General features: G+C 36.8%; 1 protein-coding gene across 1 annotated transcript in view; it reads right to left on the bottom strand.

Annotated features, from left to right (window-relative positions):
- The window catches only part of Mettl8 (methyltransferase 8, tRNA N3-cytidine), a 94,691-nt gene that overhangs the window by 35,760 nt on the left and 32,275 nt on the right, over positions 1-26,656 (bottom strand). Inside the window, exon 2 of the mRNA XM_027946112.1 lies at positions 10,546-10,700. Within this exon, the coding sequence (XP_027801913.1) occupies positions 10,546-10,688 (143 nt within the window). The 5' untranslated portion in view covers positions 10,689-10,700. The remainder of the gene's footprint in view (positions 1-10,545; positions 10,701-26,656) is intronic.

Here is a 26,656-nt window from a genome sequence, read left to right as displayed (position 1 = left end):
ACACGGATGACAGTTAACCTTGGGTAACTGAAATTGTGGATAAGAGGAGACTACTATACTCTTTATTCCTAGCTTTGTTTACTCAGCATAATAATTTGAAATTCATTCATCTTTTTGTGTCTATTAATAGTAGGTATATGATTAACTTTTAAAGAAACTGCCAAGCTGCACTGGGGATGTAGCTCAGTGGCAGGGTACAAGGCCTGAGTTCAGCACTCAGACGAAAGAAGGAAGGAAGGAAGGAAGGAAGGAAGGAAGGAAGGAAGGAAGGAAGGAAGGAAGGAAGGAAGGAAAGAAGAAACTTCTAAGCTGTATTCCAAAGTGGTTATACCATTTTTATATTCTCACTAACAATTTTATACACTAACAATGTATAAAATTCCATTTCCTCCACATTCTCACTCGCACTGGTATGCTCAGTATTTTGAATTTTATCTATTCCAATTAGTGTGAAGTGGTATATCATTGTGACTTTAATTTGCATTTCTCTAATGACTAATGATGTTGAGCATTTTTTCATGTGCTTATTTACCATCTGTGTAACTTCTTTGGTGAACTGTCTGTTAAAATCTTTTTTTCATTTTTATTGGGTTGTTTTGTTATTACTGAAATTTTTTTAGGGGGGGAGTACTAAGAGCTTTGCACAAGCTGGGCTATTGCTCTGCCACTGAGAGCTATGTCCCAGATCCTTATTATTGACTTATGAGAGTTTTTTTTTTTTTTTTTTTTTTTTTGTACCAGGGATTGAACCCAAGGGCTCTTAACCACGGAGCATCATCCCCAGCCCTTTTTTGTATTTTTTTAGAGACAAGGTCTCACTGAGTTGCTTAGGGTCTTGCTAAGTTGCTGAGGCTGGCTTTGAGCTTGCAATCTTCCTCTGAGCCTCCTGAACCACTGAGATTACAGGTGTGTGCCATTGTGCCCAAAGATTTTTGAGAGTTTTTTAAAATATATTCTGACTGAATCTTTTATCAGCAATGAAAAGGAAAAAAATATTGATACATGCTACAACATGAATAAACCTCAAAATAATTATTCTGAGTAAAAGAAGCTAGGCAAAAAGAGAACATATTATATGATTCCCTTTATAAAGACTATTAGAAAAATGCAAACTAATACACAAGGCACTATATTCCATAACGCACTATTCCTCTCCCTCCTTTCTTCTGTCTTTTCTCTTGTTTTACAGGTAAATTTCCCTCAACATTCTACTTTTTTTTCTTTCTTTCTTTCTTTTTTTTTTTTTGGTACTGGGAATTGAACTCAGGAGCATTCAACCACTGAGCCACATCCCCAGCCCTATTTTGTATTTTATTTAGAGACAGGGTCTCACTGAGTTGCTTAGTGCCTCGATAAGTTGCTGAAGCTGGCTTTGAACTCATGATCCTCCTACCTCAGCCTCTTGAGCCTCTGGGACTACAGGCGTGGACCATGGCACCTGGCTTGACATTCTACTTTTTCCAGATAACTTTTTATTTGTCCCTGTAAGCTCTATTTCTTTTTCTTTTTTTTTTTTTTTTTGAAAATTTAGTACATTTTTATTATGGAATAATAGATCCAAAAACCAAGTAGCATAGTAAAATGAAGGCCCTTATACCTCTCTCCTGAAGGCCAACCCTAACCCATTTTTCAGGGGTACTGGGGATTGAAGCCAGGGCATTTGACCATAGCTACATCCCAGCCCTTATTTTGAGACGGTCATCCTGAGTTGTCAAGACTGGACTCAAACTTGAAGACATACGCACACATGAATCCCATCAGAAATTTATAAGAAGCATTTCTTGAGGTTCTGGAGATCAAACTCACTCTACCTGAGCCTCACCCCCAGGCCAAGAAAGCTAATGTGTTGTGCATGTCAGCAATCCCCTGCCTACCGAATTGCCACTGAGTTTCAGGCAATAAAATCTGTACGTTTGAAGTGAAGAATACAATTGTAAGAATAAATCTGGATGTCGTGGACAGGCCTGATGTCCTTCACCAGCTGAATTAGCTCATTCTGAACCTGGTCAAATTTCATGGGGTTGATCTCAGTCCAAGAATCCCCGAGGATTTCGTCAAAGATCTCCAGAGGGGCAGGGTACTTCGCTTGTTCCAGCGGCAGGCTAGCGGTGTGGCTCAGCAGGTTCTTAAGAGCAGTCAGGGGGATTTGGTTCCCACAGAAACTGAAGGTTTTGAGCTGGGAACAGTGACCCAGGGCTGGTGAGATGGCATTTAGCTGGGACTCTGTTATCTCACAAAACTCTAAGACCAGGGTCTCAAGGGTGTGTGCCACCTTCTCCAGCAGGACCCGGAGGGGCTCAGGACTCATACCTTTCATGGAAAAAGAGCTGAGATCCAGACACTTCAGTTGATCAGTGCTCGGACACAGGGACAGATGCTTTAAATCCTTCTCCTTGAGCGGACAATCTCTCAGCGAGAGTGTTTTCAAGGGGGTCCGACTCAGGAGGATTTTGTGCAGCATTCCGCAGAGGAAGAAGACGTTGTTCACGTAGAGCTCGTGGAGTTTGTTCACCTTCCGCAGTTGAAAGCTGTATCTATGGGAATACCACCTGTTTTTGGATTGCTTGGTGAAGACCTGCGGGCTCATGTTGGAGAAATGGAGGACTCGAAGGTTCCTCATCTTGCTCAGGATAAAACAAAAACGGAACATTATTTCCAAACTCCAGTGGTCAGCATTCACCTCCAGTTCCCGCACGTAGTAAAAGGACACAGTCCTCCGGATTGTATACTCTGAGTAGCAACCATTGACCTGGAGCTTCTTGCAGTATATACGGACCACCCTCCTTGCTTTCATCACCCACTCAGTGAGGATGAAAAGTAATCTTGGGAAGACTGTGTCCGGACAGAATTCTATGAAGATCTTCAAGCGTGGCTTCGCTGCTCTTTGGCTGCATTTCTCTCTTTCCTTTGGAGACGTGGCCTCTTGTGAGCAGGCACCCAGTGGGGCTCTGGACCACTGATTGGGGCAGTCCTGATTCATTCGAAAATCAAAATCGATTGCTTTCAGTTTCCATTTCCTGGGGTGAACCTTGTTGAAAATCAGCGAGCTTAGCCCATACAGTAGAGTTCTTAAGGCCGTCAGATCTCCTGTCTTCACCAGGTAGTCCACATGCAGACAGGCCAAGGGGCAGGACAGCACCATCTTCTTTAGCATCTCCTTGTGACCCCCCATTATAGCCTCCTTGTACAACTGCAGGATGAGCACCCTAGGCAGGTACTCCAGATTGGGGATGGGCAAGTCCTTTTCGCATAGTACGTTCTGTATCACCAGTTCCTGGAGTGTGGGTATGGTCTGGAAGCTCATCTTGTTGAATCCTCTCTGCACGTCTGGATGGAATGGTCTGGCTCTCCAAGTGTCAACAGATCCAGGCAGTGACTCTTGGTCCAGGATTCTCTCTGTAAGCTCTATTTCAAAGGCTGGGCATTATGTATTTTATCCATGTTTTTGTAGCCTAATGGGGGATGGGGGTTACTGATGGACTTTGCTGAGTAATAGGTAGCCTTTATGAGAGTCTGAATCTGCATTTTACCTTGTTTTGCCAAATGATTCTTTATTGGAATATTTTTCTTTGTAATTCTTCACTAGCTGGACATTCTACTGCACCACTGTTAATGCCACTTATAAAGTCATGAAGGCAGCAGCATTCAACACTGCAGCCCAAGACCAGGCAGTCTCTAGAACCTCTTTAATGGTTTCAGGGAGCTCTCTGGCTAAAAATTAATGACATATCTAGCAGGCAATACTATCAAACTCGTTAGAAGTGATATTTTCATTGTGCTTAATGTTTTTTGTTTTTTTTTTCCCTTTGTGTTTCTGAGTGGTTTGTGGAGGGTTTTGATGATCAGGGCAGAGGCAGAGGATACCACCTTAATCTGAGTTGGCCTGTCCCCTTAATGGCAGTTTTACTGTAGTCCTTAGATACTTCAAGTCACCAGATGACTTGGTGATATCTTTTTTTTTTTTTTTTTTAAACAAGGGGTTTGAGATGGAGAACCAGGGCAGATGAGGCACCAGCTTCCCACAGGTGCACCTAGGTATTCCACTTTAATCTCTAGGATTAAACTTGAAAGGCCCAGCAAATGCAGCTAAGGTCAATTGTGCCTGGATGCATGATAACTGCAGAAAGTTGCACCTTGGCCTTCTGAGAGCCAAAAAGCTGAGTCTGCTTTTTCTTTTTCACGTCTTTCTTTTTTTCCTTCTTTTTTCTAAGGATGATTAAGTCCTGTGCTAAGCTTCATTTACCTAGTTAGGATGTGTCCTATTCCTAAATAAGTTTGTCTTGGGCTTCAGATAGTTCTCTCAATTCAACATGGAGCCCCAGAAAATAAGGAATGCTCTAGTTTTCCCTGCTTTGCTGAGACTTCAAATTCTGTGATGATAGGTAAGAGTATTTATTTCCAATTTTCACCTTTTGCCACAGCTGCCTAATGAGTTTTAGGAAGGAGTCTCATAATTTACCTGCTGACCTTCTTTCTCTAGTTACTACTTCTGATGGATGCAGATGGGGTTAGGAACCACATAAGAATCTATAATTTCTTTCCTTGGTGACTAGTTTTCCATGTGTATGGTCTTTTTCACTGGGTTGCTGTTGGCATTGTTTTGCTTGCTTTTACTAATTCTTTTCATTTTGTTGGAGGAGGAATATTCTGATTTTCAGTTCATCCCATCTTCTTTACCTGAAAGGCTCTGGCTTATTTTTTAAATAGATCAGAGCAGTGATTATTTTTTAGTCTTTTCTTGCATACTCCACACATCCTAGCCCAGGGCTGGGCACCTATCAATATTCAGAAAATGCCGGAGATAAAGGATATCACTACATGTTCCATAATAGCTAACTTTAAGTATCCTGAACAACAGTGCTAATTAATTTTCCTAAATACTTTCATCATATCACTCATCTAGTTTCAAAACATTAAACCCAACTTCCAACTGAGCAGGTCTATTTGCATGCTTTACAATATACCTCATGTATTTATTCTCAAATCCAGATGTTCATGCAACCACTTGAACAGCAATAACAAAAAAATGATTTACTCTTTAAGTATTCCTCATTCTTCAAGGCTCAGGTTAAATTCTACCTGCTCTTTCATTTCCATCTTAGGAATCTCCTATTTTGAATTCCTAGGGTCTTTGCTGTCTTTATCATTTATTATGATCCTGCATATTGCTCTATGTTGTTTATTTATTCATAAGTATATATCTCAGTTCTTCATCTAATAATAATATGAATTATGACTTTTAGTAAGCACTTACTATTATGACAAGCTTTACATGTATTATCTCCTTTATACTCACACCAGGAAGGAACTTGCTCGTTCATATAGATGGACGGGGATAGATACAGGATTCAAATTCAGGTATTTTGGATTTAAAGTCCATGTTTAGCCACTGTATCATTTTCAGTCTAATTGTCAACTTCCAGTAGACAGAAGCTAGATCTTATATTTCTCTATATAGATTCATTTACTCAAACATATTTATTGTGTGCTAATATTATGGAGAATATAGCTAAGAAATAAATGCAAGCTAAGCTCTTCTCTATATAATCATACAGTCAAATAATTAAGAAAAAACATAAATAAAGAACACATTAGAAAATAGTAATCATAATAAGATAACTAATTATTATATAGTATGTTGCTTATTTACAATGTAAAGATACTTTATGTTAAATGTGATCATTTTAAACCTAATAACATGCTATGATGTAGATACTACTATTATTATCCCATCTTAGAAAAAGGAAACTAAGTCACAGAGGGATTAAGTATCTTCCCAGAATTAGGTTAACTTTGGGAATGTAATTAATACCACAGAATTGTTCATTTTATGTTATGAGAATTTCACTTCACTGAATTATAAAAAAAGAAAAGAGAGAGAGAGAGAGAGAGATATTAAGTAGCTTCCCAAGGCTGGGTAACCATTAAGTCTGTAATGTCAACATTTGTACTCTACTGCCTCTCAAAATAAATGTGATGATGGAGGAAGTCAAAGAAAATATTTACGATGTATGAAATAGGGCAAGAGCAGTCAGATGATCATACAATGATTACATAAGGAAAATTATGTAATATTAAAGAATTCTTAGAATCTGAACCTTATTGAGATCAGAAAAACATCCTATTATTTAAATGGCTTATACAACAGAAATAATGTTGCAACATCCAGGTCTTACCTTGGGTCTACAGACAATGGCTTAGCTCAGTGTTTTTTAAACTAAAGGTTATAACCTTTCCATGAGTCATGAAATCAACTTAGTCTACCCAATACTTAAAAAGAGAATGAAATGGAAACACAGACGCATAGAACAAATGGGAACCCAGGTACACATCTCACATGGTAAAAACTGTACAGGCAACTTCTGTTCCTATTTTATGAATGTGTAATGAAGTATATCTCTAAGTACTGGTTCATGAAGTAAGCTGTATTTTTTTAAACTAAGGATCATCCCACAGGCTTAGCTACTTTAGTCATAAGATAAACACAAATGCTTGTTGCTTCCTTACAAATTTCAGGGATATCTTGAAAAGTTCCCACACAATTAAACTAGAAATAATGTGGAATGGGGAATGATTTTCCCAAGTAACAGTGTAAGCTGCTTAATAAAGATAGACCTTTGGGTCATGTCTCAAAAGCATTTTGAATATCATTTCTGGTCAGTATTTCCCCAGTAATGATTTAAATACAGTAAGTGTAATTAAAAGAGTAAAGATAGAATGTAAAATAAATAGTCCAGCTGTTTCTAGCTGCTGTGGAAAAAAAGCTTGACAATGGCTCAAAACCTTAAACACAGAATTACCATGTGACCCCCACAATTCTAGACCTAGGTATACACCTCCTCAAATTGAAAGCAGGGATCCAAACTTGTATACATGTGTTGATAGTACTATTCACAAGATCCAAAAGGTGGAAACTGCATAAATGTTCTTTAAAAGTTGAATGAATAAGACAATTGTGGTATATATAAATAATGAAACATTGTTTGGCCTTAAAAAAAATAAAGAATATGCTACAAGGTAGAGGAAGCTCCAATATATTATGCAATGTGAAAAAAGCCAGACAGAAAAGGTCACATATTGTATGATTCCATTATACAGAATAGTCAAATCTACAAAGATAGAACATAGATTAGTGGTTGCCAAAAGCTGGGAGTAAGGGGGTGGGAATAAGTGCTTTATGGACAAGGGGTTTCACTTTGGAATTACGGGAATGTTTGGGAACTAGATAGAGGCGCTGGTTGTATAAAGTTGTGAATGTAACTAACACCATGGGAATTGTTCACTCTAAAATGGTTAATTTTATGTTATGTGAATTTCACTTCACTAAATTATTTAAAATCAAGACTATAGGCTGACAAATATAGTGATACAAATATCTAAAATCTGGAAGATAAATTTGTCTCAGAATATTAGAAGCTGAATAAAATGGAATATTTTTGTTAAGAAAAAGTTTTAAAAGGATCATAGAAAGAGTAATTCATCCATACAAAGTAGAGGCTAGAGGAAAAAATGAACTACATATAATTCAGAGCAACATCTGTAAGAGAAAATTGACATGTACTTTCACAGAAACAGTCCGTAAAAAGTCAAATTCAGCAAGAGTGGAAATGTTATTCTTAAATATGAAGAAAAAAAAAAAAACAAGGAAGAAAATGAAAACTTTTAGACAGAACTTTGGACTTGAAGGAAGGAGAAAACAAACAAATATATATAACAAATCTTCATGCAAAAAAATATAGGAGGTGGAAATAAGGATGTGTGGGGAGATGAAGTGAAGCTGCTACTTCCTTTTCTCTTGAGGGAAATAATTTTTACTGTTGTTATTATAGTATATATCTATTGGAGGAGGGGGTTACTAGTGGTATCCCAGTGCAGGCTGGATAACCCCTTGGAGAGCAAGCTATGGAGAAGGATGGCTGTCTGGACTAGTTTGAGGTTTTCAAACTGTGAGAGCAGAGCTCTGAAGGTCTTCCAGGCTGGTAGAGTAATGGAATGTGGGAAAGGAAAAAAGTGGAGCTGCTTATGTCCCAGGCCTCCATGTGCTTCATTCAGAACAGGTTGATTTTTACCTTTTAAATATTGAGATGTCATATAAAAACTTCACTAGAAAAAAGTTCTCCTGCTAAAGAAAAGTCTGAGCCAGGCACAGTGGTGCATCCCAGTTACTCAGGCTGAAACAGGAGGATCACAAGTTTGAGGCCAATCTGGGCCACTTGGTAAAACCATGTATCAAAATAAAAATAAAAAGGGGTGAGGGTGTAGCTCAGTGAGTGGCCCTGGGTTCAATCCCAGCAGTAAAAAGGAAAGGAAGGAAGGAAGAAAGGCAAAGAGAAAAAATCTGAAAGTCATTGGACTGGATCAAGGATTCTTAAACCTGGCTGGCTGCTCAACAATTACCAAAAGCTTTTCAAATTAAAAATCCCTAGGCCACATCTCTAGGCCTAATGCAAAGGTACTCTCCCAGGGATTCTTGTGCAGTCATCCCAAAGCTAACCCTCAGTGTTTGAGAAGCACTGGACTAATGAACCCTTGCTTTCCCAAGAGTTGATGACAAGACAGAAATTTAAATAGGTAAGCAAAAATTTCAGGCAAAAGAGCTGGAGGTAGCAGCAGATAGGAAAATAGAACATAGACAACTAAATCACTAGGGTTTAATGAAGGAGAAAAAACAAAAACAAAAACAAAACCAACCTTGTAAATGAGGATTTTGGCTAGGACTAGAAGTTCCTCTGGAGATCTCTTTGCCTGGAAAAGGGCCTATTTTTTCTCACAACCTACAGTAATTGTCCATACTGGTAATGGTAGTCAAAATGATTTAATTTACTCTTTTTAATTTCAAAAAAGTAAATTATATATGTGAGCCACATATATAATTTAAATTTCTAGTAGCCATGTTAAAAAAGTAAAGAGATAAAATGGATTTTAATAATATATTTTATTTAACTCAATGTATCCAAAATTTCATTCATTTCAACATGAAATTCGATAAAAATTGAATAATTTACCTTTTTTTAATACTAATTTTTCAAAATCTTTCAGCCCACCTTAACTCAGATAAACTACATTTTAGAGTGCTCTATAACCCATACGTGGTTAGTGGCTACCATACTGCACACTATACGACTAATTAATAAAAGATCAGTAAACTTCCTTTTTAATCTGATATTCTGTTGGAATAAAAACATTAAAAAAGTCCCCAAATCACTTTCCCAGTCTTATAGACCTGTCCCAGAGGTAGTCTGATAACAAGTTTTGTTTGGAGCTATTACATCCCACTTTGCATTTCCAGCCCAGATACTTTTTCTCCCTCTTCCCAGCAGCAGTCTCTGTATTCTGGACATTTTTTTACCAGATTATCCTTTTCTCAAAGCCTATTTGAATGTTTACATCTAAATTCATCATCTTTTTTTCCAAAATAAAAAATCAGTTAACTTCTTGATTTTCTTAGGAGTGACCTAAGTTCAAAACTTCAAATTCTTCCTTTTCCTTTATTTTGTACAAGTACCAAGTTCTATTTATTCTTCCTTCACGAGCTCTCTCACTAGCTCTCTCCTGCTTCAAGTTCCCTGCTGATCTGTCCAGCATATTGTTACCAAATATGTATATAATCATTTCTCCTTGGTGGCTCTATAGCATCTTGTACTTCAGCTATGAATTTAGGACCATGCATAATCTTGCTCCCATCCTAACACCTGGCCTATATCATTCCAATCTTATCTTTCAATAGTCTCCTAGATGTGCTTTTTCTTTTTTTAAGCCAAACTGCCCTATTTATTGTCTCCTAAGAATGCCTTGTACTTCCTCATCTCTGTTTTATGACTTTCTTCTCATTCAGAATGCCCTTAATCCAGCTCTACCTATCCAAATCATTAGTCAACAAATATTTCTGTGTCAGGCTTTGTGCCAGGAATAGGAGGCAGAATAAATAATCCTAATTTTAGTTCTGCTCACTCTAAGAAGCCTTCCTGACTATGCCCATACACAAGTTGTTTTACATTACTTATTTGTTCTTCATAAGGCTTATGTCCTCTATAACACTCACTGGGCCCTTATAATTTACTGTTTGGTATTGTTGATTATCAGCTTTTCCTATACATACCTATTTACCTATCTTCCCAAATAGTGTTGGATTCTCTGAAAGCAGGGACTTCCCCTGATGCTTAGGAAGCAGCAGGTGCTGTATATACAATTGGCTGATTGACAACAATTTGTAAAGATGAAGGGCCTGTGGGGTGAGAGGAGGACCCTGCCTAGGAAAGAGCCTCCCACCCAGTCTCTACCCAGTAATACACTGGCAAGTCAGGATCAGAGGCAAGGAGGGAGGGCTGGCTTAAAGCACTAGGGAAGTTCCACTTTTCCAATTTCATTAGCAAAGCAATTTAGAACTAGAAACACATTAAGTCAGGACTGGTTACCCTTGCTTTTCTCTACAACCTAAATAAAAACAATAGTTTTTAAAATCCTTTCTTAGTACTAAATTTAAATAATATCACTGGTGATATTTAATAAACATACATAATATCAGACCTAAAAAAGAGAACTCACCACATATTGTGCTCAAAAACTTTGGCTGGGTCAGTTAAAATTCTTGATCCCAGAGGGGCCACTGGGTGGGAACCACTGTGGCATCTGTGTGGCACCTTTCTTAGTCTTAGGCAGCAAATATAATTTCTCCAAATCACATTCATCCTCAGCAGTACCTGCAAAGTCACAAATAATTAGTCAGTATGGACTAAATGGTATATTGCTTAATAGTCAAAACTGGTTCCTACAGGTTTACAACCTCAGAAAGGACGTGGAAACCAAACATTTAAAAATGAAAGACGGGTACGATAGTGCCTCTTCTGAATTATTGTCAGGCCAAAAGAAAGGAAAGTTTAGGGTGGGTAACATTGGCTGGAATTTTTCATAAACTACAGCCTCCACCAACTGTGCTTTGTTGGGTATGTGCTTACTTAATTTTTAGCATGTGGCCAAATTACACAAGCCCAAAATCTGAATTTTGCATACAAAAGACAGTTTTTTAAAAAAGATTTTACTATTTTGTTTTGGGAATTCTAGGAAATATATTTCTAGGAGATAGTTCAAGACCAAAAACCCCAAGTGTAGTGACAAAATAAGAAAACAAGCCTTTATTAAATCTCATTCTTCATACGGAACTAATACAAAAAATTATTCAAATAAATAAATACCATATTAAGACAGGATCCTAGCAATTCTTAATATTAACAATTCTATATACATATATTTTTTGAAGAATAGTCAGTAATATGGTTGTATAATGGATTGCCCTTTATAAAATACAAGCTTTAATCCTTGCCCAAGAGAATTGCTTAGTTGATTAGCCCAAATTGATCCCTATTTTGGAAGACTAATTGAAAGAGTATGACATCTTGGGCTGGGGTTAGCTTAGTGGTACAGCGCTTACCTACCATGTGTAAGGTACTGGGCTCGAGCCTTAGGACCACATAAAAGTAAATAAATAAATAAAGGTATTGTATCCATCTGTAACAAAAATATATATTTTTTTAAAATAGCATGACATCTTTTATATACTGGTAAATATATCACTTTAAAATCTTTATGGAAAAGTGTTTTGTTTTGTTTTTAAGGAAAATAAAGACATTATAAAGAGCGTGGCACAGTGGCATAGTGACTCTGGAGGCTGAAGTAGCAGGATGGCAAGTTTGAGGCAGGCATGGACAACTTTCCAAGACTCTGTCTCCAAAAAGAGAAAAAAAAAGCTGGAGATGTAGCTCAGTGGTATAGCACTCCTGGGTTCAATCCCCAGCAAGCAGATGATGGTAGTAAGGAACTCTAGAAGAGCTTTCTTTTCCCAATAAGAATCTATTGTAATGGTGTTCAGCATTTCAAGTTGTTCATCACAAGATTCAGCCTGGTGCTGTAAGCTGTCAGGTAGAAACAGATGCTAAAAGGTGTGTATACATAATATGTATTAAGGGCTATTGGAAGTGCTATTAGGCATAAAAATGCAATGTATTATACATCCTTTGCCACCTTACTGAAAATGAATGGAATTTAAGACTGGGAATTCCAAAATGAACTGCAGAAAATAAAAAAAAAACATTTCATTGTGCTTTTAAACATAAAATTCAGGATTTTGCCTTTTGGAAAAAAAAAAAAAAAGGAGGGGGTAAGCTTAGTCATACACACCCAAAGAACTGCAATAGTTCTGTTCACATGTGACTAACAGTGATGAGAAATGAAGCATTCAGTAGCTGGTGCAGAAGCCTGTTTCTTGTTTATTTTTCTTCTCCACTAAATGTAAGTTCTTTGGTGGAGCAAATGAAATAAAATGCTCCACCTACTATACCTTTACCCTGAAGCGCCTTTGTTCTTTTTGCTAGCCAGTGTTCTACTCACAAAACGCTGCCTACAAATTATTTTTAGATCTCTTTCTGCACTGAATATTATTCACAAAATGTTGTGTATGCTGAAGAGTAGAAACTGATTACACCTAGAAAGAGAGGCAATTCATGCTCACAAGGCTAAAATGATGTAAATGTTTCTCACCAGGAAAGTCAAATTGAAATGAAATTTTAATCCAAATAATTATGTGATACTTATCTATAGCTATATATAGAAAAAGAAAAGAGAAGAAAAAAGGTAAGAGTTTTTCCTCATTATAAACGATCAAGAACCTCTGTAGACAGTCAGAGGCTAAATAAATAGATAAATAAATAAAACCATACTGTTTATTAGGAAATTCAAGAAAATGTCAGAGAAATGTATGCCTTGCAGGCTGCTAGTCTGTAGAGAGAATCCTTTGTGGCCAGGGCCTAACATGGTAATTTCCTTGCTTAGGCAACTGTTTCTCTCATTAACCAAACATCTTTATCTACTTCATTTATCTGTAACAGTCACACACAGTATTGTGTTGCTATTTATCTTTTAAATTATACAAATATACAATAAATTTATATAATATAAAATACAACATAGATTAATACATAATAAAATCATGAAAATGCCTTCTCATCTAAATCGAAAGCTTCTGGAGGCAACACAAAGCTGCTCATGAATTAAATGTTTGAGTGATTACATAAAAATGAAACTTGTCTGACATTTAATTGGAAGGAAATTCATATTCTCAGTCATAAAAAGAGTGACAGTATACAGGCAATGATCATGTTATATTGACTAAAATATTCTACAAACATGTTTTATGACATGTTAAATAAAAAAGGTTACCAGCTCATGGTTCCATGTTGGGATGGGAAAAGAAAGGCAGAACTAGCACCAAATAGTTTTGGTAGTAAAAGTTGGTTTGCAGCACCACAGTGACCCATTCACTTTATGTGCCTCCCTTAAACTCTCTTGGCATACTCTAATTTGAATACAAGTTTAAGATATTATTCACATAATGAAACCGTGTGCCTAAATAGTATTTTTATTTGAAATGATACACAATAGTATAGTTTAAAATATTTCATTGACCCAAAAGAAGGCAGTAAAGAAACAAATGGAATTTTTAAAATTATCAAGGTTTATTTATTTATTGCAGTGCTAGGGACTGGACACATGACGGCATACATGCTAAGCAAGTGCTCTACCACTGAGCTACAGCCCCAGCCCCAAGATGGCAACAATATTAAATGTAAATGGATTCTAACTAACAATAATCGAAAGAACACTATACCTAATGACAGCAGAATGCTCAATCTCTTCTTAACATGAACCTGCAACATTCACCAAAATAGGCCCTTTTTGCTGGACTATAAGACAATCTCATTAAATTCCAAAAAACTGACATGTTTGAAATAAACAATATCTAGAAAAATTCCCAAATACTTGGAACTAACCAACATGCTTTTAAATAATCTATGGGTTAAGACAAACTCTTAAGGGAAAATTTTAAAATATGCTGAACTGGGGCTGGGGTTACAGCTCAGCAGCAGAGCACATGACTCACACTTGTGAGGCACTGGATTCGATCTTCAGCACCACATAAAAACAAAGAAAATAAATAAAGAAAGATATTGTGTCCATATTAAAAAAAATCTTAAAAAAATGTTGTTTGATCTTTAGCATCACATAAAAATGAAGAAATTACATAAAGATATTGTGTCCATATTAAAAAAATCTTAAAAAATATGTTGAACTGATTTTATAATCACAAAATATCAAAGTATATGGGGTACAAGTAAAGCAGTAGTTAGAGGAAAATGTTTCATTTTTAATGCCTCTATTAGGAGAAAGATCCCAATCAATGATCTCAGCTTCTTCTTTAAAAATGGAAAATAAGAAGTAAACTAGATCCAAAGTAAGTAAAAGAAATGAAATAATAAAAAAGAGGAAATCAAGGAAATAGAAAATAGACAAAACAAGGAAAATGAAAACCTAAAATTAGGTCTTTGAAAACAATAATAAATGGCGGCAGGCACGGAGGTATCAAGTCTCTGACCTCTCCAGCTGCGCGGGCATAGGGATTCTTAAATCATCTAAATGCTGTTTGCTCAAGATCACTAGGCATTGCTGAGCTAACGTCGATCTGGGGCGAACAGTCTGGGCCTCTCAGAACACACATGGAGCCCGTAGGGGCCAAATTCAGGCTCCTGTTCGCCTGCATCTCGCAGACAAACTGCTCTGGCTCGGTGCTAAAGAATCCGCGGAAACTGCTTCTCGGTCCGGGTCCCGCCGAATACTGTGGAGGTAAATACCAACCGAGCCTTCATAGGCAGTGGCAACAGGATTGAGACGGGGCTTGGGAGGGCTGGTCAGGACCCACCTGTTGCTTTGGTCACCCGGCAAAGGGAACAAAATGCTGCCATTCGCATGGGATACCAACATGGCAGAGAACTGACGTCACCAGAAAGCGGCGGAGGAGATAACTTTCTTGATACCAGCGGCGACAGGTGTGTAATCCCCTAGCCCCCCCTCCACACAGCGGGGAAACCTCAAGGGCCCCTCCCAGCTCTCCTGTGAGTGCGATAGTCAGACTGAGGGATTCAGGAGTGGCGCGGGACCCGATGCGTGGGACCCCGGCTACCGCTCCCACCAGCGCAGACAACTGAGGTCTCTTGCACCAGCTCCCCGGGGCGTGGGTACCGGAGGGCAAGCAAAATACGCCGAGGGCTCTCAGCCCCAAGCTCCACAACCTTAGGAGCTGAGGGATTGGCAAGCAGGGAGAGTGTGCCCAGTTGTTCAAGAAGATAGGGCTCCCATGAGCAGTAGACCTGGCGCGTAACCAGTATTGTGGTGAGCGTCACCTGTGAACGGGGCCAGGGAGAGGTGACTAGACACAAGAAACGGCCCGAGGCACTCAGGAGTGGAGACCCGCCTAGTTGGGGGAGGAGGAGCTGCTGCACAGTGATTGGTTCCCGCGCACTGAGAGGAGAAGCTTGGCCCGGTAGGCACAGCTCCACCTACTGGAAAAGAAGTTAACCAAACTCTAAGACTGCATTTTTTATTTTTTTTTAATTTTTAATTTTAATTTTTTTTCTTTTTTAATTTTTTAAAATATTTTTTGTATTTTTATAATTTTTTATTTTCACTTTTTTATTATATTTTTTTAATTTTTTCTTTTTTTATTTCCTATTTTTTTCTTTTGTCTTTTCATTTCTTTTCAATTTCCATATTCCCCTTTCCTTGAATTATATCTGTTTACTCTCATTCTCTTTAGTGACATCTTCCCTTCCCTTCTAATACCTTTCCTCCCAAGCAATACGAAGCTGTTTATGTGTAATTTACTAAATATATATAGGTCAATGTTCCGGGACATTATATAGTGCTATCAAGACCTTAACTTCCCCCAAATACTCCAGACCATTCTCCTGTTAATATCCCTCATCAGTAGAGCAACCTTCCAAGGTTGCCAAGAGATACCAACCTCAATACCATCACATTATTCGACCTAAATATAAGTCCCAACACCAAACCGCAGACCGCTATATGCCATCAGAATCTGTACACAGTTTAGGAAACGAATGAATCTACACTAAAGTGCAACAAAACTCATCATCTCTAGTCATAGTCTCCCATCACAAAAGAGAGACCCCAGAGACACACAAAACCAAATAAATTTATAGGAGTAAACAGTAACTTAGCAGTCAAACAAAGCAAGAAGTAACATAAGCAGCATGAAAAAGCAAGGAAGAAAAGGAGTACAAACAATGCAGGACAGCATAAATATACAGGAGGACCTACAGGCATCAGAAAAATGGCCAAATAAAGAACTCAAAGAATACCTTAGACAGATGGAATGGAATCTTAAAAAGGATATGAGACAGCAAATTCAAACAATGAAAGAACTCATTGAAAATGAAATACACAAGCAAATAAAAGAAGCAAATAAGCATCTTTATCAGGAGATAGAGATTATAAAAAAAAATCAAACAATAATTTTAGAAATGAAGGAAACTATAACCCAAATTAAAAACTCAAATGATAGTATCACCAACAGAGTAGAACAAGTAGAAGCCAGAACGTCAGATAATGAAGACAAAATATATCATCTTGAAAAGAGTCTAGCCAACTCAGGAAGGCTGGTAAAAAATCACGAGAAAAACATCCAAGAGATATGGGATAACATAAAAAAACCAAACTTAAGAGTCATCGGGATAGAGGAAGGCATAGAGGTTCAAACCAAGGGAATGAACAACCTATTGAATGAAATAATTATAGAAAACTTTCCAGACATAAAAAAGGAAATGGATGTACAAATTGTAGATGCATACAGGACACCAAGCATACAAAAATCACAGTAGACCAACGCCAAGACACATTGTTATGAAGATATCCAATATACATAACAAAGAGAAAATATTAAAAGCTACAAGAGAAAGGAGGCAGATTACATTCAGGGGTAAACCAATAAGGTTAACAACAGATTTTTCATCACAGATGCTGAAAGCGAGAAGATCCTAGAACAACATATTTCAAACTCTGAAAGACAATGGATACCAACCAAGAATTTTACCAGCAAAATTAAGCCTCAGGTACGACAACGAAATAAAAATTTTTCATGATAAACAAAAGTTAAAAGAATTTGCAGCCAGAAAACCAGCATTGCAAAGCATCTTGAGCAAAACACTACACGAGGAAGAAATGAAAAACAATAACCAAAACCAACAGTGGGAAGTACCTCAGTAAGCCAGAGAGCGGGGGGGGGGGGGGGGGGGGGGCGGGAAGCTAATCATGGAGAAACAAACCAAATTAAAAAAAAAAGATAAATACTCAAACATGGCTGGAAGTACAAATCATACATCAATAGTAACTCTAAACGTAAATGGCTTAAACTCACCAATAAGGCGACATAGGCTGGTAACATGCATTAAAAAAACAAATCCAACAATATGCTGCTTCCAGGAGACACATTTGATTGGAAAAGACATACACAGGCTGAAGGTGAAAGGTTGGGAAAAAACATATCACGCACACGGTCCTCGTAAGCAAGCAGGGGTGGCTATCCTCATATCGAATAAAATCGAATTCAAGATTAAGTTAATAAAAAGGGATAAGGAAGGACATTATATACTGTTAAAAGGAACCATTCACCAACAAGACATAACAATTATCAATATTTATGCACCAAATAATGGTGCTGCGACATTCATAAAACAAATTCTCCTCAAGTTCAAGAATCAAATAGACCACAACACAATAATTATGGGTGACTTCAACACTCCTCTCTCACCATTGGACAGATCCTCCAAACAAAAGTTGAATAAAGAAACTATAGAACTCAATATCACAATCAATAACCTAGACTTAACTGACATATATAGAATATATCAACCATCATCAAGTGGATATACTTTTTTCTCAGTAGCACATGGATCCTTCTCAAAAATAGACCATATATTATGCCATAGGGCAACCCTCAGTAAATATAAAGGGGTGGAGATAATACCATGCATTTTATCTGATCATAATGGAATGAAACTGGAAATCAACGATAAAAGAAGGAAGGAAAAATCATACATCTCATGGAAAATGAACAATATTTTACTGAATGATCAATGGGTTACTGAAGACATAAAGGAGGAAATCAAAAAATTCTTAGAGACAAATGAAAATACAGACACAACATATCGGAATCTATGGGACACAAAGAAAGCAGTTTTAAGAGGGAAATTCATTGCCTGGAGGTCATTCCTCAAAAAAAGAAAAAACCAACAAAAAAATGAGCTCACACTTCATCTCAAAGCCCTAGAAAAGGAGAACAAAACAACAGCAAATATAGCAGAAGGCAAGAAATAATTAAAATCAGAGCGGAAATCAACAAAATTGAAACAAAAGAAACTATTGAAAAAACTGACAAAACTAAAAGTTGGTTCTTTGAAAAAATAAATAAGATCGACAGACCCTTAGCCATGCTAACGAAGAGAAGAAGAGAGAGAACTCAAATTACTAACATACGAGATGAAAAAGGAAATATCACAACAGATGCTACAGAAATACAGAAGACAATTAGAAATTATTTTGAAACCCTATATTCCAATAAAATAGAAGATAGTGAAGACATTGATAAATTTCTTAAGTCATATGATTTGCCCAGACTGAATCAGGAGGATACACACAATTTGAACAGACCAATATCAATGGATGAAACAGAAGAAGCAATCAAAGGACTACCAACCAAGAAAAGCCCAGGACCGGATGGGTATACAGCGGAGTTTTACAAAACATTTAAAGAAGAATTAAAACCAATACTTTTCAAGTTATTTCAGGAAATAGAAAAAGAGGGAGCTCTTCCAAATTCATTCTATGAGGCCAACATCACCCTGATTCCGAAACCAGACAAGGATACCTCAAAGAAAGAAAACTACAGACCAATATCTCTAATGAACCTAGATGCAAAAATCCTCAATAAAATTCTGGTGAGTCGGATACAAAAACACATCAAAAAAATTGTGCACCATGATCAAGTAGGATTCATCCCTGGGATGCAAGGATGGTTCAATATACAGAAATCAATAAATGTTATTCACCACATCAATAGACTTAAAGGTAAGAACCATAGGATCATCTCGATAGACGGAGAAAAAGCATTTGACAAAGTACAGCATCCCTTTATGTTCAAAACATTAGAAAAACTAGGGATAACAGGAACTTACCTCAACATTGTAAAAGCTATCTATGCTAAGCCTCAGGCTAGCATCATTCTGAATGGAGAAAAATTGAAGGCATTCCCTCTAAAATCTGGAACAATGCAGGGATGCCCTCTATCACCACTTCTATTCGATACAGTCCTTGAAACACTGGCCAGAGCAATTAGATAGACGAAAGAAATTAAAGGCATAAAAATAGGAAAAGAAGAACTTAAATTATCACTATTTGCGGATGATATGATTCTATACCTAGAAGACCCAAAAGGGTCTACAAAGAAACTACTAGAATTAATAAATGAATTCAGCAAAGTGGCAGGATATAAAATCAACATGCATAAATCAAAGGCATTCCTGTATATCAGCGACAAAACTTCTGAAATGGAAATGAGGAAAAACACCCCATTCACAATATCCTCAAAAAAAATAAAATACTTGGGAATCAACCTAACAAAAGAGGTAAAAGACTTATACAATGAAAACTACAAAACCCTAAAGAGAGAAATAGAAGAAGATCTTAGAAGATGGAAAAATATACCCTGTTCATGGATAGGCAGAACTAACATCATCAAAATGGCGATATTACCAAAAGTTCTCTATAGGTTCAATGCAATGCCAATCAAAATCCCAATGACATTTCTTGTAGAAATAGATAAAGCAATCATGAAATTCATATGGAAAAATAAAAGACCCAGAATAGCAAAAGCAACTCTTAGCAGGAAGTGTGAATCAGGCGGTATAGCGATACCAGATTTCAAATTATACTACAGAGCAATGGTAACAAAAACAGCATGGTACTGGTACCAAAACAGGCGGGTGGACCAATGGTACAGAATGGAGGACACAGAGACTAATCCACAAAGTTACAACTATCTTATATTTGATAAAGGGGCTAAAAGCATGCAATGGAGGAAGGATAGCATCTTCAACAAATGGTGCTGGGAAAACTGGAAATCCATATGCAACAAAATGAAACTGAATCCCCTCCTCTCGCCATGCACAAAAGTTAATTCAAAATGGATCAAGGAGCTTGATATCAAATCAGAGACTCTGCGTCTGATAGAAGAAAAAGTTGGCTCCAATCTACAGATTGTGGGGTTGGGCTCCAAATTTCTTAATAGGACACCCATAGCACAAGAGTTAATAACAAGAATCAACAAATGGGATTTACTTAAACTAAAAAGTTTTTTTCTCAGCAAGAGAAACAATAAGAGAGGTAAATAGGGAGCCTACATCCTGGGAACAAATTTTTACTCCTCACACTTCAGATAGAGCCCTAATATCCAGAGTATACAAAGAACTCAAAAAATTAAACAATAAGATAACAAATAACCCAATCAACAAATGGGCCAAGGACCTGAACAGAAACTTCTCAAAGGAGGACATACAATCAATCAACAAGTACATGAAAAAATGCTCACCATCTCTAGCAGTCAGAGAAATGCAAATCAAAACCACCCTAAGATACCATCTCACTCCAGTGAGATTGGCAGCCATTATGAAGTCAAACAACAACAAGTGCTGGCGAGGATGTGGGGAAAAGGGTACACTTGTACATTGCTGGTGGGACTGCAAATTGGTTCGGCCAATTTGGAAAGCAGTATGGAGATTCCTGGGAAAGCTGGGAATGGAACCACCATTTGACCCAGCTATTCCCCTTCTTGGACTATTCCCTAAAGACCTTAAAAGAGCGTGCTATAGGGACACTGCTACAACAATGTTCATAACAGCACAATTCACAATAGCTAGACTGTGGAACCAACCTAGATGCCCTTCAATAGATGAATGGATAAAAAAAAATGTGGCATTTATACACAATGGAGTATTACTCTGCACTAAAAAATGACAAAATCATGGAATTTGCAGGGAAATGGATGGCACTAGAGCAGATTATGCTAAGTGAAGCTAGCCAATCCCTAAAAAACAAATGCCAAATGTCTTCTTTGATATAAGGAGAGCAACTAAGAACAGAATAGAGAAGAAGAGCATGAGAAGAAGATCACCACTAAACAGGGATGAGAGGAGGCAGGGAGAGAGAGAAGGGAAATTGCATGGTAAAGGAAGGAGACCCTCATTGTTATACAAAATTACATATAAGAGGAAGTGAGGGGAAAGGGGAAAAAAACAAGAGAGAGAAATGAATTACAGTAGATGGGGTAGGGAGAGAAGACGGGAAGGGAGGGGAGGGGAGGGGAGGGAAGGGGAGGGTAGGGGGGATAGTAGAGGATAGGAAAGGCAGCAGAATACAACATACACTAGTATGGCAGTAGGTAAAAAAGTGGATGTGTAACCGATGTGAATCTGCACTATGTAGATAGGGTAAAAACGGGAGTTCATAATCCGCTTGAATCAAATGTATGAAATATGATATGTCAAGAACTTTGTAATGTTTTGAACAACTAATAAAAAAAGAGAATAGCTGTTTTAACAAATAAAAAAAAGAAAACAATAATAAAACTGACAAATTTCTAGCAAGACTAATTTCAAATGTGTATTTCAGAAAATACAAATTTCCAATAATAGGAATGACCCAGCAATACTGAAAAGCTAAAGGTTGTTATGGATAATTTTTACTTTATTCATGACAAACACTTTGAAAAACACAACTTACTGAAACAACACAAGAGAAAATTTAAATAGCACTAAGTTTATTAAATAAGTCCAATTTGTAATTTAAAGCAAAATAAATATCATATCCATCAAGATGGCTATTAAAAATCAACAACACAAAACAGAAAATAACAAGTATTGGCAAGGATATGGATAAAATGAAACTCAAACAATGCTGATGGAATGAAAATAACATACCTGTTATAGAAAATAATATTGGGAACCCTCAAAACATTAAACATAGAAACACCATATGATCCAGCAATTTCACTTCTGAGTATATATCCAAAAGAAGTCAAAGCAAGGTCATTGAGTAATTTTACATCCATATTCAGAACAGCATTGGTCATAAAAGAAAAAGATGGAAGGAAAACTCAAGTGGCCATTGAAAGATAAATGACTAAGAAATGAAGCAATATAAACTTACAACAGAGTATTATTCAACCCTAAAAAAGAATGATTTTAGCTGGGCTCAGTGGCTCACACCAGTAATCCCTGTGACTGGGGAGGCTGAGGCAAGAAGATGCAAGTTCGAAGCCAGCCTCATAAGTGTAGCAAGACCTTCAGCAAATTAATGAAACCCTGTCTCAAAATTAAAAATAAAAAATATTGGGGATGTAGCTCAGAGATAGATGCCCCTGGGTTAAAACCCAAGTAACCCCTCCCAGCAAAAAAGATTATGATTATGATTATGATTATTATTTTAGTGCTGAGGACTAAACCAAGGACCTCGTGCATGGTAGATAAGCACTCTATACCCCTAGCCCAAGAAGACATTTTTGACACAGGTTATAATATGGATGAATCTTAAAGACAATACTAACTCTGTCATAAAAGTACAAATACTGTATGATTCCTTTTTATGAAGTTTCTAGGGAAGTCAATAGACAAAAAGTAGAGTGATGGTTACCTGTGAAGGAAAAATGGGAAGTTGAAGAGTTTAGTAAGTATGGGGTAGGGGAGAGGAAATGGGGAAGATGTAGGTTGAAGGATATAAAATTGCAGATATGCAGGATAGACAAATATAGAGAGGTAATGTACGACATGAGGGGTACTGTCAATAATATTGTACTGCATTTGGGATTTTTGCTAAAAAATAAGTTATCTTGACATACATATAGAAAAAGAGGTAACTCTGAGATGATGCATATGCTCATTTGCTTGACTACAGTAATCATTTCACTGTTCATATGTAGTGATATTAAAACATCTTATTTTATAACTTCAATATATAAATTTTTAAAAAAGAAGCTAGACCAAAAGAAAGAAGTTTTTAAAAGAGGGTACAGTTTTAGAAGGGAAAGATGAAAAAGTTCTGGAGATGGATGGATTGTATATACAACAATGTTAACATACTTAATATCACTGAACTGTAAACTTAACAATTATTAAAATGGTAAATTTTATGTTATGTATATTTTACAACAACAACAATAAAAAAAAAAAAAAAACAAGCAAACACCTTCCCACAAAGAAAACTATAGAGAGCTGGGGTTGTGGCTCAGCGGTACAGTGCTCACCTAGCATGTTCAAGGCCTTAAGCTCAATCCTCAGCATCATAAAAACATAAAAATAAAGAAAGAAAACCGAAGGCCTGATGTCCTCATTAATGAACATCAAATATTTCAAGAAGAAACAATATCAATCTTACACAATCTTAAAACAGAAGAGAGAACACTTTCCCACTGTCTTAAGAGACCAGCCCAATTGTGAGAGAGCACGCTTGTGTGAAGTAAAGGTTTGAACACTGGCCATATTCTTACATTTCAGTTTTTTGATAGATCTAGGGCTTCACGTTTCAAGTTATAAAGTGTCTGTGAGAAATAAAACTTGAAGATTTCTAAAAAGGATAAACATAGACAAGCGTTTTCTAAGTGTGCTTTCGTGTAGTTTTAATTGCTAAGGCTGAGGGTCACAAACTGCATAGCAATGTTTTGGTTAAAGGTGAAATTGATCCATAAGATTAGAGTGGAGTTGAAGATTCCTGTTGTCTAGTATTTTTTATCATTGCTTTTCTGTGCTTAGATACACAAATACTATTGTGTTATAATTGCCTATGATATCAGTATAGTAATATGCTATACAAGATTATAGCCTAGGAGCAATAGGTTACACCATATAGTTTAGGTGTAAAGTAGGTTATACCATTTAGATTTGTGTAAGTATATGCTATGATGTTCACACAATGACAAAATTGCCTAACGACACATTTCTTAGAACATTATCTCTATCATTAAGTGACATGCTATATTTTTGTACTTCAGTTCAGAACAGAAAAATATTAAGAAGGCAACAAAAATCTCCACAAATCCTGCAGTGCTTGAATTTTTATTTATTTTAGGAAGCATCTGAAAATACGATTTTGACCTTTTGCTTAGCTCAAACTAATTCTGCCATATCAAATTCTAGTCTGTGTAATCAAGTGGCATTTCTTTTACTTCCTTTGCCTACAGGTTCCCACTTTCAGCTTACCATTCTATGATGGTTCTGTCCTTTGAATCCTGTAAAGTCCAAAATGAAAAGAATGAGAATAACTTTAGGGCCATGGCCCTCTCAGATCAAGGCCAAGTCTCAGCCATGAATAGTCAATTGGCTGAAGAAGTCCCTTAGGAATAGACCCAGAAGGAAACTGATCTCCTACAAGTATCATATTGACAGAGTGTCATTATCAGTAGCAATTCTTATGCTATCAAGTATACAGAGGTATGCTGTGAAGAGCTGACAGACTTCCCGCCAGCTGAGGGTCTAAGGAGGTATGTGTCTATTTTAGAATGCAACAAAAGAACAAAAGTATAAAATGACTTGGTTTTTGTAGACAGTATGACAAGCCAAGGAGAAGATGGTTTTAACACAAGTTTTCAGGGTCAGCCGCCACCACCACCACCACGACAACGAGCTTAATAGCTTCATGAGGTCTTGATCCAAAGGACAACTTTTGGGGAATATATCTCTGCAGCCCAACTCTAAATTTTGGCCTGATGCCTTCCTTGCCTTCTATTAAAATGGAGACCTTTTCATAATAACCTACACACCATATCAACATATTACCATATCAACAAACTATGACGTATATTACTGGAATAGGTAAAATATATATTACACACATGAAAAAAAATCTTAAATAATTGTAATTTTTAATTTTGTATAGCAGCAGTTTTCAATACTTTTATTTCATAAAAAAGGAGGACTTTGGTAAAAGAAAACATTCCGCCATATAATTTGTAAACTGAAAAAAAAATTTTTAGAATTTAAGTACCAACTTCAATTTACCTTTCATGTAAATCTCAATTTTTTTAAAAAAGTTAAATATTTACTTTGTGTCAAATATTTACTTCCTTTTCCTTGATATCCATGGGGGATTGGTTCCAGGACTCCTGTGGATACCAAAATCCATGGATGCTAAGTCCCTTTCATACAATGGAGTAGTATTTCGTTCTATGCACACCCTTCTCTATACTTTAAATTATCTTTAGAATACAGCCAGGTGTGGTACCCTTTAAGATGAATGAAAAAAGAAAATGTAGTACACACAATGGAATATTATTACTCAGCCATAAAGAAGAATGAAATTATGACATTTGCCAGTAAATGGATAGAACTCGAGACTAACAAAGTGAAATAAGCTAATCCCAAAAAACAAAAGGCTGAATATTCTCTCTGATGTGCTGACTTAAAATAGGCAGGTGGTAGTTGGCGGGTGGGGGGGGTGGCATGGAGGTTCACTGGATTGGAGAGGGTGAAATGGGGGGAAAGAAAAGGGGATGGGAATGGGAAAGACAGTAGAATGAATCACTTTCCGATGCTCATATATAAATACATGACCAATGTAACTCCATGACAACCAAAAAAATGGGAAGTTACACTTCAAGTATGTATGATATGTCAAAATACACTCCACTGTCACGTATAATTAAAAAGAATAAATAAAAAAATTAAAAAATATACAACTAGGTGCTGTGTCTTGCCTGTAATCCCAACAATTTGGAAGTCTGAGGCAGAGAATCATAAGTTTGAGATCAGCCTAGGAAATTTAGCAAGATCCTGTCTCAAAATTAAAAATAAAAAGGTCTGGGGGAATGCTCAGGGGTAGAGTACCCCTAGGATCAGTCCACAGTACCACAATAAATAAATAAATAAATAAACAATCTCTAGATTACTTATGATACCTAATATAAATGTTAGGTAAATAGTTGTTAAACTGAATTGTTTAGGGAATAATGGCAAGGGGAAAAGTCTATATATTCAGTACAGATACGGTTATTTTCCTCATATTTTCAATCAATGTTTGGTTATATCCATGCAAGCAGAACTCACAGAAATGGAGGATCAGCTACATTATCTTATTTAACTTCCATTTCCCTATTCAGGGTATTATTTTAGGAAAAATCTATAAAGGACAAAGTAAACTCACAAATTTAAGGTCACCCAACTGAAAATTGATAAGACTTCAATTTGAATACAAGTAGTCTTACTGAAGAGGCAGGCACAGTTGGGCACACCTGTAATCCCAGCAACAAGGGAGGCTGAGGCAGGAGGATCCCAAGTTTGAGGCTAACCGTGGCAACTTAGTGAGATCCTGTGGATGTCACTTAGTGGAAAAGCACCCTGGGTTCAATTCCCAGAACCAAATAACAACCAAAAATGAGTTGGGAGAGCCCATGCTCCATTTTTTCTTTCTTTCTTTTTTTAAAATATTTTTTTAGTTATACATGGACACAATATCTTTATTTTGTTTATTTATTTTTATGTGGTGCTGAGGATCAAACCCAGGGTCTCTCATATGGGAGGTGAGCACTCTACCACTGAGCCACAACCCCAGCCCCACTTTTTCTTTTTTTGAATAGCTTTATTGTTCACTTACCTTCGCCCACTATCTACTACTATTATACACTGCATACACAAAAGGGATCACAGCACTGATTCCCCAGCTTTTACTGAAGTTGCTAATTTGTGGCCACTGATTTAAAGAGGTCCAA

This window comes from Marmota flaviventris, chromosome 11 (assembly GCF_047511675.1).
Source record: "Marmota flaviventris isolate mMarFla1 chromosome 11, mMarFla1.hap1, whole genome shotgun sequence".
Lineage (NCBI taxonomy): Eukaryota > Metazoa > Chordata > Mammalia > Rodentia > Sciuridae > Marmota > Marmota flaviventris.
This window is presented reverse-complemented; position numbering and strand designations above follow the sequence as displayed.